The sequence below is a fragment of the Pinus tabuliformis genome, chromosome J (assembly GCF_031772625.1).
Source record: "Pinus tabuliformis cultivar Carrire ecotype Pingquan chromosome J, CPIR1, whole genome shotgun sequence".
Taxonomy (NCBI): Eukaryota; Viridiplantae; Streptophyta; class Pinopsida; order Pinales; family Pinaceae; genus Pinus; species Pinus tabuliformis.
The window spans coordinates 1,550,140,567-1,550,157,091 of record NC_142295.1 but is presented as its reverse complement, the minus strand read 5'-3'; the positions used below and the strand labels follow the sequence as shown (position 1 = coordinate 1,550,157,091).

The 16,525-nt window shown below is 38.2% G+C and overlaps 1 protein-coding gene across 1 annotated transcript in view; it reads right to left on the bottom strand.

Moving 5' to 3' along the window:
* The window catches only part of LOC149233411 (uncharacterized), a 196,239-nt gene that overhangs the window by 102,878 nt on the left and 76,836 nt on the right, over positions 1–16,525 (bottom strand). The window contains exons 5-8 of the mRNA XM_089379747.1: positions 13,909–13,996; positions 13,710–13,793; positions 12,305–12,401; positions 12,102–12,189 (exon numbers count right to left, since the gene is read on the bottom strand). Of these exons, the coding sequence (XP_089235873.1) occupies positions 12,102–12,189; positions 12,305–12,401; positions 13,710–13,793; positions 13,909–13,996 (357 nt within the window). The remainder of the gene's footprint in view (positions 1–12,101; positions 12,190–12,304; positions 12,402–13,709; positions 13,794–13,908; positions 13,997–16,525) is intronic.

Below are 16,525 nucleotides of genomic sequence, written 5' to 3'. Positions count from 1 at the left end.
AGTACCTTTCAGAAGTTTAAAACCTTAATTGAAAAAGAATCTGGTTGTAATATCATGACCCTTAGGACCGACAATGGGGGGGAATTTTGTTCCTCAGCTTTTGCCAACTTCTGTGATATTCATGGCATCAAACGTCAATTAACCACACCTTACACTCCCCAGCAGAACAGTGTTGTCGAGCGTCGCAACCGCACAGTTGTTGAAATGGCTCGCTCCATGTTACAACACAGGAGTGTTCCAAACAAATTCTGGGCTGAAGCAGTATTTACTGCTGTTTACCTTCTTAACCGATCACCTACTCAGGCTGTTAAAGGGAAGACTCCTGAAGAAGTTTGGTCTAGTCGTAAGCCTAAGATCAGTCATCTCAAAGTATTTGGCTCAGTTGCATATGTTTGGATTCCATCTGCTAAGCGCTCTAAGTTGGATCCCAAAAGCCAGAAACTCATGATGACAGGTTACAGTGATCATCACCACTGGTCGTCTTAGCTTCAGTCGAGATGTAGTATTTGATGAAGACAAAGGATTCTTTCAGTCTTCTTCTTCTGAGCAGTGTTCTGAGAATCAGCCTCACAGTGTTCTTCTTCCAGTCGGTCCACCTGATGGGAGGGATGATGTAGCATCAGTATTTGATAATACTCTATTTGAGCTTCCTCCAGAAGCTAACCCTCCTCTTGCTGTCCCTATTGCTCTTGAGCCTTCTCCACCTCCTCCTGATATTGGTTCCTCTACTCCTGATATTGGTTCTTCTTCTCTTCGGCCTAAATGGTGGGCTAAAACCATAGGTGATCTCCGGGATGATGAGCTCCTTGAAGGTAGAACTTCTAGACATAAGAACAGACAACAGTCTACAGTCAATTTTGCTCTTATGGCTAACCTACACAGTATTTTTGAGCCTCAAACCTATTCAGAGGCTAAGGGTACATCTGAGTGGGAACAGGCTATGGAAGCCGAATTCCAGAGTCTTCAAAAGAATCACACCTGGACACTTTCTGATCTTCCTGCCGAAAAAAAGCCCATAGGCTGCAAATGGGTGTATAAAGTGAAATACAAAGCTGATGGAACCATAGACAAGTATAAAGCTCGTCTTGTGGCTCGAGGGTTCTCACAGAAGGAAGGCATCGATTATGAGGAGACTTTTGCTCCTACAGCCAAGATGAGTACCATAAGGCTTGTTCTTGCCCTAGCAGCTCAGTTCATCAGATGGATGTAAAGAGTGCTTTCCTAAATGGTGATCTTCAAGAAGAAGTATACATGACGCAGCCTCCAGGATTCAAGGTTGCTGGTCAAGAACAGAAAGTGTGTCGGTTAGCTAAAGCAATCTATGGATTGAAACAAGCTCCTCGGGCTTGGTACATGAAAATTGATCAGTACCTGACAGATCAGGGTTTTCAGCGGAGCCCATCTGATGCAAACCTGTATATCAAGCATACTGGGGATGATATCTTGTTTGTCGTTGTCTATGTGGATGACCTTATCATTACTGGCAGCTCTGCACATTTGATCCATGGGATCAAACAAGATCTATGCAGAACTTTTGAGATGACAGACTTGGGACTTCTTCATTACTGTCTGGGGGTTGAAGTTTGGCAGACTGAAAATCAGATCTTTCTCTCTCAGTCCAAGTATGCCAAAAATCTTGTGGAAAGGTTCAGAATGCAGGATTGCAAACCGGCCACGACTCCTATGGAACCAGGGCTCAAACTTTCAGCACAGTCACCCTCTCCCCTTGTGGATGAAACTTTATTCAGGCAATTAGTGGGCAGTCTCATCTATCTTACTGCTACCAGACCTGACATCAGTTTTGCAGTAAGCTACATTTCTCGCTTTATGTCAGCTCCTAAAGCTGATCATTGGATAGCAGCAAAGCGGGTGCTACGATATGTGCGTGGTACTTCTGATTATGGCTTCTTATATACTCGCAGCTCCAATCCTATTCTCAGTGGCTACACTGACTCTGACTGGGCCGGTTCGGTTGATGACCATAAATCTACAGCTGGGTATGTGTTTAGTCTAGGATCTGGTGCTGTTACTTGGACTAGTAAGAAGCAACAGGCAGTGGCTCTCTCCTCAACAGAAGCAGAGTATCGGGGAGCAGTTAAGGCATCCTGTGAGGCAGTTTGGCTTCGTCGTATGCTTGCAGATATGCATGTTTTCCAGACAGGGCCTACTTCTTTGTTTTGTGATAATCAGGGAGTGCTCAAACTTGCCAAGAATCCAGTCTTTCATGAACGAACAAAGCATGTGGAAACTCATTGCCACTACATTCGCCAGCTGGTTGAAGACGGCTCAGTTCAGTTGCAATATGTTCCCACAACAGAGCAACCCGCCGACATTTTCACCAAGCCTCTTGGTCCTGATAAATTTGTAAAATTCCGAGGGTCTATTGGTGTTGTAAATAGATTAAGCATTAAGGGAGGGTATTAGAATATTTCTATTTTGTATTTAATGCTCAGTCTTTTAGCTGTTGCTATTTTTATTCTTTTAGCAGTTTCTTAGATGAAACTGTTTGTTTCCATATTCTACATAGAAACCTGATGTTTCTATTATTGTAAATATCTTTGTATTATCATTGAGCTGTTTGCTCATTTCTAATTAATTCATTCAATATTCTTTTAAAGGAGGCCACAGGCACAAGAAAGAAAGGAGAATTTTGTTCTAAGGGGGCCAAGTGGGCATTCTAGCTAGGAAGTGGAAGTTGTAACCAGATTGGAAAAGTCGAGGCTCTGTTTGGAGGTCAAAATTTGTGCAAAGGAGGCCATAGGAAAGGTTTGAGCTTCCTTTGCATGGAAAAGTGAGGAATTGAGTAGCATCTCTGTCATTGGCTTCTATCTTGAGCTAACACATGGCATGGATCTAAATCATATCTCTAGGTAACTTTTCAAGGATTATGACTTCAAGGTCATAAGTTCTAAAATAATAGAAAAAATATTTAATTATTTAATCACATCGAAAACGAGTCAAATAGTTTTAAAGAGAACATGGGAGCTTTTACTAAATATCTTAATCAGATAAGCTAGAGAAAAAGCGAGATTTTCCAATTCAATGAAGAGATGTGAAAAGCAAATGTTGTTGATGTTTCCACTCAAGTGGAGCAAAGAAAGCAGATTTGGTGTTTTTGCCAAAATAATTGAAAGTGGAAAAGGAAGAAAGGTTGGTTGTACTTGCAAAGCTTTTGGCCCTTCCAACTTTTCCTTGCTTTAAGCAATTGGATCAACTAGTTTGAGGGAGCAAATGTTTCTTACATATTTGCATATTGGAACACCAGTACAAAGGTTGTATAATTTTTCTTAGATGCTTTGGTAGAAGCGGAGATCTCACATTTCTATGTTCTAATCTCTCAGACCACTACCTCCACTGCAAGTGAATGAACTCACAAAAGCCTACTGCTCATTACTCATTATGGTGCAACCAACTTCTTGGGTAATTTGTGACTTTATTCAATTATGTTTGATTCTAACTCTTTAAATGTATTGGAGGCCATTGAATAAATTTTTATGAAGTGCACTTGATTTGGATTATTTCACTCAATGCACGCATTCGTTGACTCTAGGTATGGTTGACTCTGGTTGTAGGCTCAGGTAGCAGGTTCAAGTTGTGGCTCAGGCTCGCTTGGCTTATCTTTGAAGCTTGTAGATAACCATCAATTCCCCCCCTATTAGATATAAGGTGAGAAGATGAAAAAGACTCAACTAAAAGACACTTCAATACTCGAGAACAAATTTTGTGGTATGAGTGAAATATCTTCTTGGTTGTTGAAGCCCATTGCCATGAAGCGATCCATCCAAGATGAATCTTTGTTCTTGCAGGAAGCTTGTTTCTGAAGCATTTGTTTGAATGATGAGAGCTTTTATGATAATGCTTGCACGAATGAAGATCAAAACAGTGATCTTTCACATGGCCAACTCGATTACAGTGTTGGCATATAACAATCCATGGTGAACGTAGAAAATGAGTGGGATCTGGAAGAGGTGAAGACGAATTGTCATGTAGAAACCTAGCACTATGAAACTGGATGGGCTTGGAATAGTCTAGAGTGTGAAGAGAAACCTCCATGTCATATCCAAGACCAGTTTTGTTTCTGTTGTTGATAATCTCTTCCCAAGGTCTGATGATGGGCTTGGGAAGTGCAGGTTGAATTTTTGCATCTTCATGCAAAGTTATTCCTGAAATGGGCACTAAATGTGAACCTTAAACCAACCTCATATGCATGCAAATTTGTTCCTGAAATGGGCATTGTAGCTCATCTCGTTGTAGTTGTGACTCAAGCTGCAAAAATTCAATGTTTTCTTGTGCATTTTGTAGATAGTTCTTAACATTAGACAGAGTGTCCTTGTTGATCTTAACTATGTCTTCAATAGTAGATTGTATCAGAGTTTTGCGGAACTCTAATACTTCACAAATCAAAGCCATAACAAATGTACCAATATTACAATCAACAACTAACATGCAATAGTTCTTAAGGCAGGCAACACAAATGACTTCTTTCCTCCACAAAACACTGCTTTTATATAATGTGCAGAGAATAGACCAACAATTGTTCTATTTTATTCATGAAAACAGCTTTGTTGTTGAAACCTTATAGCTCAAAATTCACCTATATAATTCAACTCGTCTTTAATGCACATATAAAAGAGAAATTCTTCTTGAGAGAAGCTACATTTAATCTCACCAAAGCCCAAAGCTTGCGCTCTTTAGAAGCATCAAAGGAAGGTTACACAAATATATTCTACCAAAAGAAATCCATCGAACCCGTCCCTTTACAACAACACAAATATTGTGATAAGTCTCCAAATTCTGATGTGACTATTTCAAAAGTAGTTGAAGGAGAGTCCACGCCCTATGTAAACCAATTTAACACACATATAGAGCATGAACATATGCGTGAACTATGAATTAAACAACTATCAACGCAGTTTAGCAACAACCATAGGATTAAAAACGCACCATACGCTACTACCATACGCACAAATGAAGGGACATAACACTAGTCAACGCACAACCTTCAAGATGGTTTAATACACATATCACAAATAGACTTCATGGTGATTTAATGTTGGTTCCAAAAGTCAATATATACCAATGACACCTATCAAAACTGAATAACATTACCAAATGCACCTTATGGGAGCACCACACACGAATGCACATATCATGCTTCAATCAATGGTCTTTAACACATTTGACATACCAGCACATACCACGGCGACCATCAAGACATTCCAACACATACAAACCATCTTGCATGACAGTGTATTTAACCAACGTAGGGAAGGGATTGCTTCAATAGACTATTTGAGAGAAGTGCAAGGGTTTAAGGTACAATGAACAACACCAGGGAGGAGATTCAATTTAGCACACAATCTTCAATGTTATCAACGCATATGAGCAACATCATTCAATGCAACAAGGAGTTCAATGTTCAACATCGTTTTTCCAACCTTTAATCAACACATATATCTCAATCAACGCATATATCTCAATCAACGCGCATGAAGGTTCTCTAACTCAACACAGAGCTTTCAGCAACACAAATCACTTCACGGTCTTCGAAACACTTTGACATCAATGCATATGGTTCACGGCCATCAAAATGAACTCAACGCACAAACCAAAGATTCAACACAATCAAATACCATACACTCCAACTAGTGTTATCTTTTGAACAAGTGTATGCAGAGAATAGAGAGGCAGTGTTATCCTTCGACCTTCAAACCAATGATTCAATGCAGGTACAAATCTAGAGCTTGAAGGAGAGCAGATATTTACAAAGTCCGCAAAACAAGTGGCTCACTTGAGCAGGGCAAGAGATCACCTGCTCTGATACCATGTTAAACACACATAAAAATAGACAGCAAATAAATATAATTCGTTGAACTACATTTACTATTCGCAACAATTTACATTTATACATTTTCCATGACCATTGGATTCATCTTCGAAGGTCTTTTGGACTCCAATGACTCTTCATATTCCACCACACCAACCCTTAGCAGATTAGGTGTCCAACATGGCCAAATGCCGATCAACTTCAGTCAAAGCGGCCAGATCAATTTGTCCTTCTTCCTCACACGTGCAGTTGTCCAAGAGATATAAGAATGACGATGAAGATGAGAGAAAGACTTGCAGTTGCTTGGTGATCAAATGAGACTCCACATCATCTGTTTATACTTGTCAAAGGAGGTGTGACAATTCAAGGGACACGTCCCTTCACTAGTTGACCAACTTGGCTTCTTTCAGGGCTGACTTGTCTCAATAAAATAATAAATTCATCTAGGGGAGACTTGGAGACTCTTTAGTCATGCGGGAATACCTACCGATGCTATAAAAAATCAACATTCCCGCTTAGCGAAGGAGGTTTTCTCCTTGGCTGAAAACAATTTTCTCCTTAGCTGAAATTTCTCCTCCACTAAAAAAGTTCATGAGCTTGCTATGTTGATGTAGTGTCTCTTCACATGCACGTATATGTACATAGACCACTCTATCTTGGAGTAGGCAACGTAAGTATCTCAAGCCGTTTACCCCTAATCAATGGGTAAATGTATCAATCCACCCTAATCAAAGCAGCATAACCCAACCAAATTAGCATGGCTTCTTAGGAGAAAGTATGCCCTTGCACAATTCACCCCTTGCCAAATCAGCATGCCTTCTTAGGTGAATGTATCATTCTTCCCCTGCCAAATAAGCATGACCCTATGGATGCCAAATCAGCATGGCTCCAATGGAAGAATGCTTTCCCTACGTTGTAGTTTCCTTGGGCCATTTACCCCTAGAAAAATTAGTATGGCTCCACGGATGAATGTAACATTCCCCCACTAGTCAAAGCAACATGACTCTGTGGGAGAATGTCCACAAAATTCTTCACAAACACCAACACTCCCTCTTTGAGGGGGAAATATTCTACATCATGCCAAGCTTTTCTCTAAAGTATAAAAATTTTGCTCTAGATAGAGGCTTGGTGAGAATGTCTACAATCTACTTGTCTATGGATATGTACAGGAGGTTTACTGCTCCCTTCTACACCATGTGTCTTGAATGAAGTGATATTTGATCTCAATGTGTTTTGACACGTCATGAAATACTACATTCTCCGAAAGCTCATCATAGCTTTGATTATCATGATGTATCAAGGCCATTTCCAGCTCTCAATCAAATAGCTCTACAAGCAATTTCCAAAGCCACACTGCTTCCTGACTTGCGACACTAGCTACGATATAGTATGCCTCCACTACACTGAATGCAACAAAAGTTTGCTTCTTGTTAAACCAGGATATCATAATCGATCCCAAGCTAAAGCAACACCTCAAGGTGCTCTTTCTATCTTCTACACTTCGAACCCAATCTAACTCAGTATATCCCTTCAGCCTCACTTCATTACCTAGGACATCTCAAACCATATCCAATTGTATCACATAGGTACCTCAACACATGCTTTGCTGCAACCCAATGTACATGCCATAGATCAACCATACAACAGGCTCAGGGTGTTCACTACAAAGAAAATATCTAGCCCAATGTTAACCAGATACATCAAGGATCCAATCAACTACATGTACATCATGGGATCCACCAAATCTGAATCCAAAGCAGAATCACTCAACTTCTTCAAATTTGTCATCATAGGTGTCCATCATGCCGAATCTCCTCAAAATCTGAACAATGTATTTCCCTTGTCCGAGGAAGATCTCATCAGGTCTCTACCACACCTCCAATCCCAAGGATAATGCATCAAATCCAGATCCTTCATCTCGAACTCTGAGGTCGACTCCCTCTTACACCCAACGATGAGCCTCTTTGTCCTGGTAAGGAACAGATCGTCAACATACAACGCCAAGATCATAGGATCACAATAAACAACCATGAAGTAAAGGCCAGGATCCACATCACTCTTGGTAAATCCCAAATTCATCAAGAATCCATTAATCCTAGAATACCATGCCCTGATGCCTACTTGAGTCCATACAAATCCTTTTTCGATCTACAGACATGGGACTTCTTCCCATGTACCTCAAAGCATTGACATTCTATGTACACTTCCTCCTCAATCACACCATTGAGGAACATGATCTTTACATCCATCTGATGTAATCTCCAACCCATAATAGCAGCAAGAGAAACAACAGTCTTGATAGAAGTGTACATGGCAATTGGAGCAATTGTCTCATCATAATCCACACCCTCTTTCTAGAAGAACCCTCTCACCACGAACCTCACTTTGTACTTCTCGATGTTGTCGTCTGTTGCATGCTTGATCTTATAGATCCACCTAGAAGTCACTACTGACTTCCCCTCAAGCTTCAACACTATCTCCCACACATCATTCTTCATGATGAACTAATACTCCTCCTTCATTGCATCCTTCCAAAATTGTTGCCTTGCTGCCTTCTCAAAACTAGAAGGCTTGAAATCAATGATGTGGGTCATCAATGCCATATAGCTCGAGTACCTCTGTGGTTATCTACTCTCCCTTAAAGTACCTCTGGGAATTGCATGCCCTTCTGCATCCTACAAGGTGTCATGAAGCCATGCTGGCCTCTTCCTGATCACAACAACATCTCTAGGTAGATCCACTAGCTTTGTTGGCTCTACTAACTCCTCTTGATAGTCTGAAGGGTGATCAACTGGAATAGAAGGACCTGTACCTGCATCCTTCAAAGCCCCTTGCTCCTCATTATCAATCTCCATATGAAACTGACATAAACTGATATTATCATGTATCAAAGCCTGGGTTGTTCATCCCATTAGTCTATATAGTCATCCCTCTCGAACACCAATCACTTATGTTGATTCTATACTCAAGCCCTTAGGCCATACAAGAACCTAACCATCTACAAATGCAAATTTGTAACCTCTATCCTCCAATGTTAAGATAGAGAATAGGTTCTTCTTCAATCCTAGTACAAACAAAACATCTCTCATGTGTAGAGAATCTCTGGAATCCAACTGAAACAACGTTCTCCCAACTCCTTTCACTGCATAATTGGTTTTATCCCCAACTTCCACCTGCAATGCCAAATCCCTCTCTGTCAAATATGTGAGAGAATCTCGAAAACCAGTCATGTGCCTAGAAGCACCACTATCCACCAACCAAACATCATTGCCATCTGTAATAGTGTCAATAAGAGCAAAGACAAAGAAATATTCTTTCGACTTCTTCTATGGTGGATGCTCATAATCATCATCAATATCGAATGTTGATGCATGTTGCTTTCCCTTCCATTTCTTTTGACGACATCGAGAGGCATAGTGACCAAAATTATGACAATTGAAACACTTGACCTTTGACATACCCTTTTTCTTCTAATCTAGAACTGGAGTTGTTCTTCTACCTATATTCTCCTTATCAAACTTTCCAAAATTTCTTCTTCCTTTTCCTTTCCTTGCATGAGTTTCAAGGGCTTAAGTTTCTTCATCCTAAGGTCTCTACAAGTTGTTCTTGAACAACAATCTAGCCTCCTCTTGGACACAATCAGTCCATAGTTTCTCAAACTTGGGCAGCTTATATCGTGACCAAATTGCCTAAACAAATGGATCCCATGAGGAAGGAAATCCATTGAGAGTCACCATAACAATTTTTGCATCATCAATGGTATCTCCAATGGTTCTAAGTTCATCTCTCAACTAAGAGACTCTCATAAGATAAGAGACAATAGAATACGATCTAGTCATCATGACACTACAAAGTTGATGCCTCAAATTTAGTTCCCTGCTAATGTTGTTGCTCTCGTACAATCCCACCAAAGCACCATATACTTCTTTGGCAATCTTCAACTCAGCAACAAGTGGAATCAAGTGGTCATTCATAGAATCTATTGAGATTCTCTTAGCCTAGGCTTCATTCTTCTTATACTTGGCTTTCTCCTCGGCTCCCTCTGGCTCTAGAGTGACTTCCTTTACATTATCCTGAAACTCATTTTGTTCCAAGATAAGCAGTATCCTGGTCTTCCAAGATCTAGAATTGGTGGCACCATCCAACCTATCTTCTACTCTGAGACTTGGCACCATCTTGACAATAGATCTAAAATCCAATCAAGTTGTTTAATATTGTCAAATACGCTGACTTCAATGGTTGATCTTTCAACAAAGCTTTGATCCCATGTTGAAATTCTATGGCAAGTGCAGTAGAATACAATTTTCTGCCAAATAATCACTTCCTAATGATTTTTCACACAGTATTTTATGCCACTACTATCATTGAATAATTACACTCTGAAAAGCTTAACAGCAAATGCACCGGAAACAATAAAGATCATAGAAAGACAACCATGCACAATAGAAATGAGAAGAAATTATTCTTCTACAAGGTTTACAAATCAACAATTTGTCTAGAAATATGTGACAATATACAAGTCAAAATACCAGTCAAACCTGGTCAAATACAATAGTTAGTCAATACTCATCAAAACCAGTCAAAAGTCAACTCTAGTCAAGTTTCAGCCTATAGTCAACAATTTGCACATGCAGCCTTCTTGTGGTCAAACATCCTCAGTCAACGCCCATTCAAAATCACTCAAACAGTCCGGTCAACACTAGTCAAAGTAGTGAGATCAATTCATCCTTCTTCCTCACACGTGCAACTGTCCAAGAGAGATAAGAATGATGACGAAGGTGAGAGAAAGACTTGCTCTTGCTTGGTGATCAAATGAGAGATCACATCATCTATTTATACTTGTCAACTAGGGTGTAACAACCCAAGGGACACATCCCTTCACTGGTTGGCCAACTTGACTTCTTTTTGGACCAACTTGTCTCAATAAATAAAAAATTCATATAGAGCCAACTTGAAGACCCTTTAGTCATGCGCGAATACCTCCCAATGCTACAAAAAATCAACATCATTTTGGAGATTAGCATTGTGAATTCGATCAACAACTCAAGCTTATAAAAGCAAAGCTAAGTAAAGGAGGAAGACATACATGAGACATTGTGAGATTGAGTCATGATGAACAGTGATTCAAGAAGAACTCGGCAAGCATGATAAAGTAGTTTCATCCAGAGATCAAGTCTAAAGGAGGACAGTGTAAACGAGAGAAAACTTCAATAAAAGGATTCAGCCACCTGGCAAGTCGTACAGAGTGACAAAGTGCAAGACAAGAGTACTTCCATACAAGTGTCATGCAAAGTTTGTGTAACAGAGTGAGAGTGCATTCGTACAGCCACATAGGTGCTGCCTAAGGTTCGTGCAGCACCCCGAGCACAGCCATACAGCACGACCGAATAGTCATATAGGTGCTGCGCAGGGTTCGTGCAGCAGGCCAAGAGTGCAGCTGTACAGCACACCCATACAGTCGTACAGGTGCTGAGCAGGGTTCATGCAGCAGCTCAAGAGAGCAGCAAGTCCAGAGGGTTGACCCGGAGAATTCTGGTGAGCTGTACAGAGCATACAGGTGCTCAATAAAAATCGGAATTTTTGTTGCCGCTTGCATCTATGTTCTATTGGCCATTTTCCCTGGAATGGGACCCTTGATTATTATGATATTATAATTTATTTTAAAGAACAGCAGATTGGAAGGGCAGAAATATTTTGTGTGCATGTGTGAAATTGGTATCATTTGCTTCTGCTAATTATTTTATTTACCAGTTAAAAATCCCAGCATGTGCATTTTATTCAGTGAGCTGTATTAAATTTCAGAAGCAAGGAATCACAAGGAAATAATTTGTCAAGTTCTGGGGTTGGAAGATTTAACAATGTCAAGTAATAAATTAACCATCTTGTTATCTTATTCTAAAGTTTTAACCTTAGTCTCATGTTACAACTTGACAGAAATAGATGAGTTAAAAGATGCAACATATCAGTCACTCCCTTGTCATACGAAAGATTTGCTATAAATGACATCAGCTAAACACAACTTCCCACAACTACAAAATATTGTAGAAATTATAGTCATTACTCAATACCAAGAATTTATCTCAACAAAAAGCCATTATGGCAAACAAGAAAGAACTCAAAATCCCCACATATTAAAGCACATCGATTATCTTTGGTGAGGAGTCTTCCTTCTAGATTTGGACTATTTTGATATCTAAATTCATAATATTTCAGAGTCAAAAAGCTATAACCAAGGACTTGGGAAACAGATGTATATTAAACACAAGAATTTTACCTCCAGGCACAGCATAGTAGTGCACCATAATAGCTTTTACCACCAAATATCAATTGCTCTTTTGAAAAGTCAAATATTCTCAAATAGCCTGCAATAAAACAAAATTATTATCCTTCAGAACTTGAGAGTTTAATTCACAATGTCCATGCATAACTTCGTGCAATTATAAGAGTCAATACGAAGTTGTTGGATCAAAGTAATACCATCCCGTCCAACTGTTGCTAAAAAACCTCCATCAATGGAGAATGAAATACTATTGACAGACCCTTGGCATATATGCCATCTTGCAATCGGGTTGCTCTGCAAATGACCACCAGAGCAATGTCAATTAACAACTAACTATGCAATTTGACAATGTAAACCAGAATTGTGGTACATTTTTCTGGAACTTAACTGCGCATGTGTTTGAAAAGTCCCAATGTTTCGAATGGACACTCCACTCATCATACACAGTTAAATTTCAAAAAAAATTACCACAATTATGGCTATCTGTGGAAACCTACATGCTCAAATGTAAACCAGACTCATGACTAAGTCCAAGAAAATTACCATAGTAGAGTTTAGAATATGATACTTGTCACAAACAATACTTTTTCAAGGGCAGCACTATATGTAGAAAATTTATAATTGCCTTTCCCTGACCATGATCAATCTTATTGAATGCCAAAAACTTATTAGAAACTATAGTGACACCTAAATTATGCACCCTCTGTTCATGGAAATTCATCACAATCAAACAATCAATATGTCAATCAACAGGTGGAATTTGAACCAAAAATATATTTATATAACAAACAGAGGATATAATCCACTCAACTTCTTACCTCCTGCACACCCTAATATCACTCAAGGCCATGTGTGTGGATGCAGCTCTATTCACATTCAGACAAGTATTCCTTTAATTGCCATGAATATTACTCCAAATACAGCTCAATCCACAATAAATATCCAAATTATACCACCCCAATCAAGTCCCTGCTAAAAGATACCCATAATATTATTTTTTTACTCTCGTCACTCCCTCTTACAACAATTAGATCACTGGAAGTGTCATTTTAGCTCCATATGGAAAATTTATCTTTCATAAGCAAAGAAACCAACATTGGCCAAGCTTACTCTGCATCTGCAACGGTTGGCCAACGTGCAAAAAGCAGAACAAAGTAGCTGCAATGCATGTGGGAATAAATCCATCATGCATGCTTATTTGGATGGTGCTTTACAGCTGTATTCTTCTGAATATATTTTAAGCATCAAGTATTAGACACCATGGAAAGTTTCGGGGTTTTAACTCCAAAGAATCATTTTAGAATATAATGGATTTCACGAAAGTCACGCATTGCAAATTACTGTGGGGAGGAATATGAAATTTAGTACTTTCCTCTTACCCAACGAAAAGGAGCTTCCCTAAACACTTTTCTACAAATGCATGCAATCTTCCTAAAAAATTAGCATTCTTTGAAGTACCAAAAGCCTCAAGTAATATGAAATGTTAGGATATTGTTTGATGTTTATTATCATCACACAGTAGCAAATCCTTACACGAGAAAATTATGGAATTGTACTGAGAATGCAAGAAAAACGTTATATCTTAAAAGAGAAACGGTATACCTTACTAGACCGTGCATGAGCAACATTGTACTGAGTCAGGTCCTTGATAATTGGGAAAGATGAATCACCACTTCCATCTTTGTTCTGATAAGAAATCATTAAACAACAGAAATTACATCCATTTTACTTGAAGACAACTATTTACAGTCTAGTTAGGAATGATAACAAAAAATTGCATGTCAGCTAACAAGAAACTTACTTTATCATAAATGTATAAATTCCCATCTGCATGTGCAGCAACAAAAACACCATCCTCATCAGGCACCCAAGCAACAGCTGTACATCGGCTGCAAAATATCAAATAGATCTGATAATAAAAGATTGAACTAGATAAAACATACATCATGATTCAAAAGATGCAAGGATGTGATATGACAAACAAGGAATAACCTACAGCATGTCTAGTGCTTTTCGACATACTTCATTTGAATTATGCAGAACAGTATGAACATGTAACAGGCAAATTAGTGAAATTTCACAATTTGTCTATGTACAAATTGTTAATGATGATAAAACATTCAGAAAAACTCTCTGGAGAACAGGCATCAAGAAAAGTACATCCAATTTGTGAAGGAAGTCTCATATTGACTACAGAACCAATGTCAGGATCTTGTAAGATTTTGGCCATTCTTTTCAAAAAGATTAAAATAACAGGTTGGTAGATGAAATGAGATAAGTTCACTAAGTGGGAGTGAGTAAACCAAGAAGGTAGAGGCAAAGAAAGAATATCTCAGTTCCCATCCATAACTCTGAGTGAGCTAATGCAGGGTCCAATAATGTCTTCTGGGAAATTCTCAAATTTGCTTGGGCTTGATTAGGTAAGCCAGGGATCAGCCCAGGCACCAGCTGAAGTTCTAACATTCGAGGCTGAAGAGAGAATTCAAGTGATGGGCAAATGACCACCAGATAAGGTGCAGCAGGCATCTTTGCACTGTAACAAACTTGGTGCAGATATGTTTCTATGGTCATGAACAGATGGAATGTCTCTGTTATGAATAAAATATATATAAAAATAATAAAATTGATGTAAACAACAATAATCATAATTAATGATTAATTAACTACTGAATAGTTATGAAAATGCATATCTCTAAGGACATGGCCATTCTTGAAAGGGCACCTGCCTAGGTGTATATTTTTATAAGCAGGCCCTCATTGTAATCAATCATCATCTCACATCAATTCTTTTATATACTATTCAATACATATTTTTATCCTCAATGGATGTCTTCGAGTACCAAGTATTCTGAAGAAAATTGCAGAGTACGAACTTTGTTCGTAACATTGGTATCAGAGTTGTTTGATCCTCTGGCAGGCTGGCAGCTCAACTATGGCACAGAGTCAGTCTGATCCGGCCTTTGACCATTGAAGTCTCTGTCAACTTCATTGTCATTGCAATTGAAGCGTTTTGCCACATAGTTTTGGAGTTTCTCCATTTCACCAGTGTCATCATTCAATTCTTTGGCCACAAAGGAATAATTTTTTAAAAAAGGCCTTTGGCCATCACTAAAAAATATAAAAGAGGAGATATATATATATATATATATAGAATTAAAAAGAAAAAAATCAAATATCAACAAAAAAGTCAATATATTAGAGAAAAAAATATAGGCAAAAAATAATATCTATATATATATATATATATATATATACAATACAGAAAAACACAGTACCCAAAAAAAAGTGACAGCCGTACACAGCCAGCGGTGACAGCCACCACAGCTCCCTCCATCACCCATACCCCGCTGCCCTATCATCACTCTCTGCAACAGTCTTCAAACTATTCGCTGGCCACTGTTCTGTGCCATCCGCTACCAATCAGACTTAATTTTTATCACCATCCATACGGTCAGCAAGCATAAACCTACACATCACACTTATTCCTATGCTTCAATACAACTAAATTAACACTGCATTAGTATGCTGCACAGTACTATCCGTATAGACACCAGCAGCCTCGCACCTTTTGGATAGCCGTATGCATCCGTTCATTGAAAATAAGAACTATTAACATAGTCAAATTTGGTTCTATGATAGTCTTGTGTTATATATATATATATATATATATATATATATATATATATATATATATATATAGATATATATATATAGATAGATAGCTATATAATCAAAAATGTACCACTCATCAGCAATTGCACAATTGAAATCGTAGATTTGACCATGTAGTTAAAAATTGTGATCATTAGTACAGCGTTGAGTCACTGTCCATACAATACAAATTTCTCCATAAAGTTGTACAATCCGTACTCTTATTTTAATTACCAACCTGTAATGTCATGCCTACTCATCCTAAACATTCTAATTCCCTTTTGGAGGAAGGTTAATTCAAAAGAGTTTAACAAGGTTATTCGGGAAAAATAGAAAAGAAATAAATTATTATAATTCCAAAGTTTATATGAAAAGGTATTCAAAGCTTTAAAAAAAAAAAAAATATATATATATATATATATACACACAATAAGTTGCTATATTCAACTATACTTAGAAAAAAAAAAAATTGAAGGTACTTGAAAAAAGAAAAAGAGAGTATATTTTCACTTGAATATTTTATAAAAGGAATATACAAAGGTAACAGTTATAAAGGTGAAATTGTTAAGGATTCAATACTAAGGTTTGAAGGATAAATTAAGTTCTCAAGGTTTATAAAAAAGAAAACAATAATATTAATTAGAAAGGGTTACCAGTTACCATAAAACCCTAAGGTCGAGCAAAATGTAGTCTAATTCGAAGATAAATGAAGGAGCTATGGATTTCATACATAATTCTACGTTTTGGACCAAATGTCTGTTTTGTCA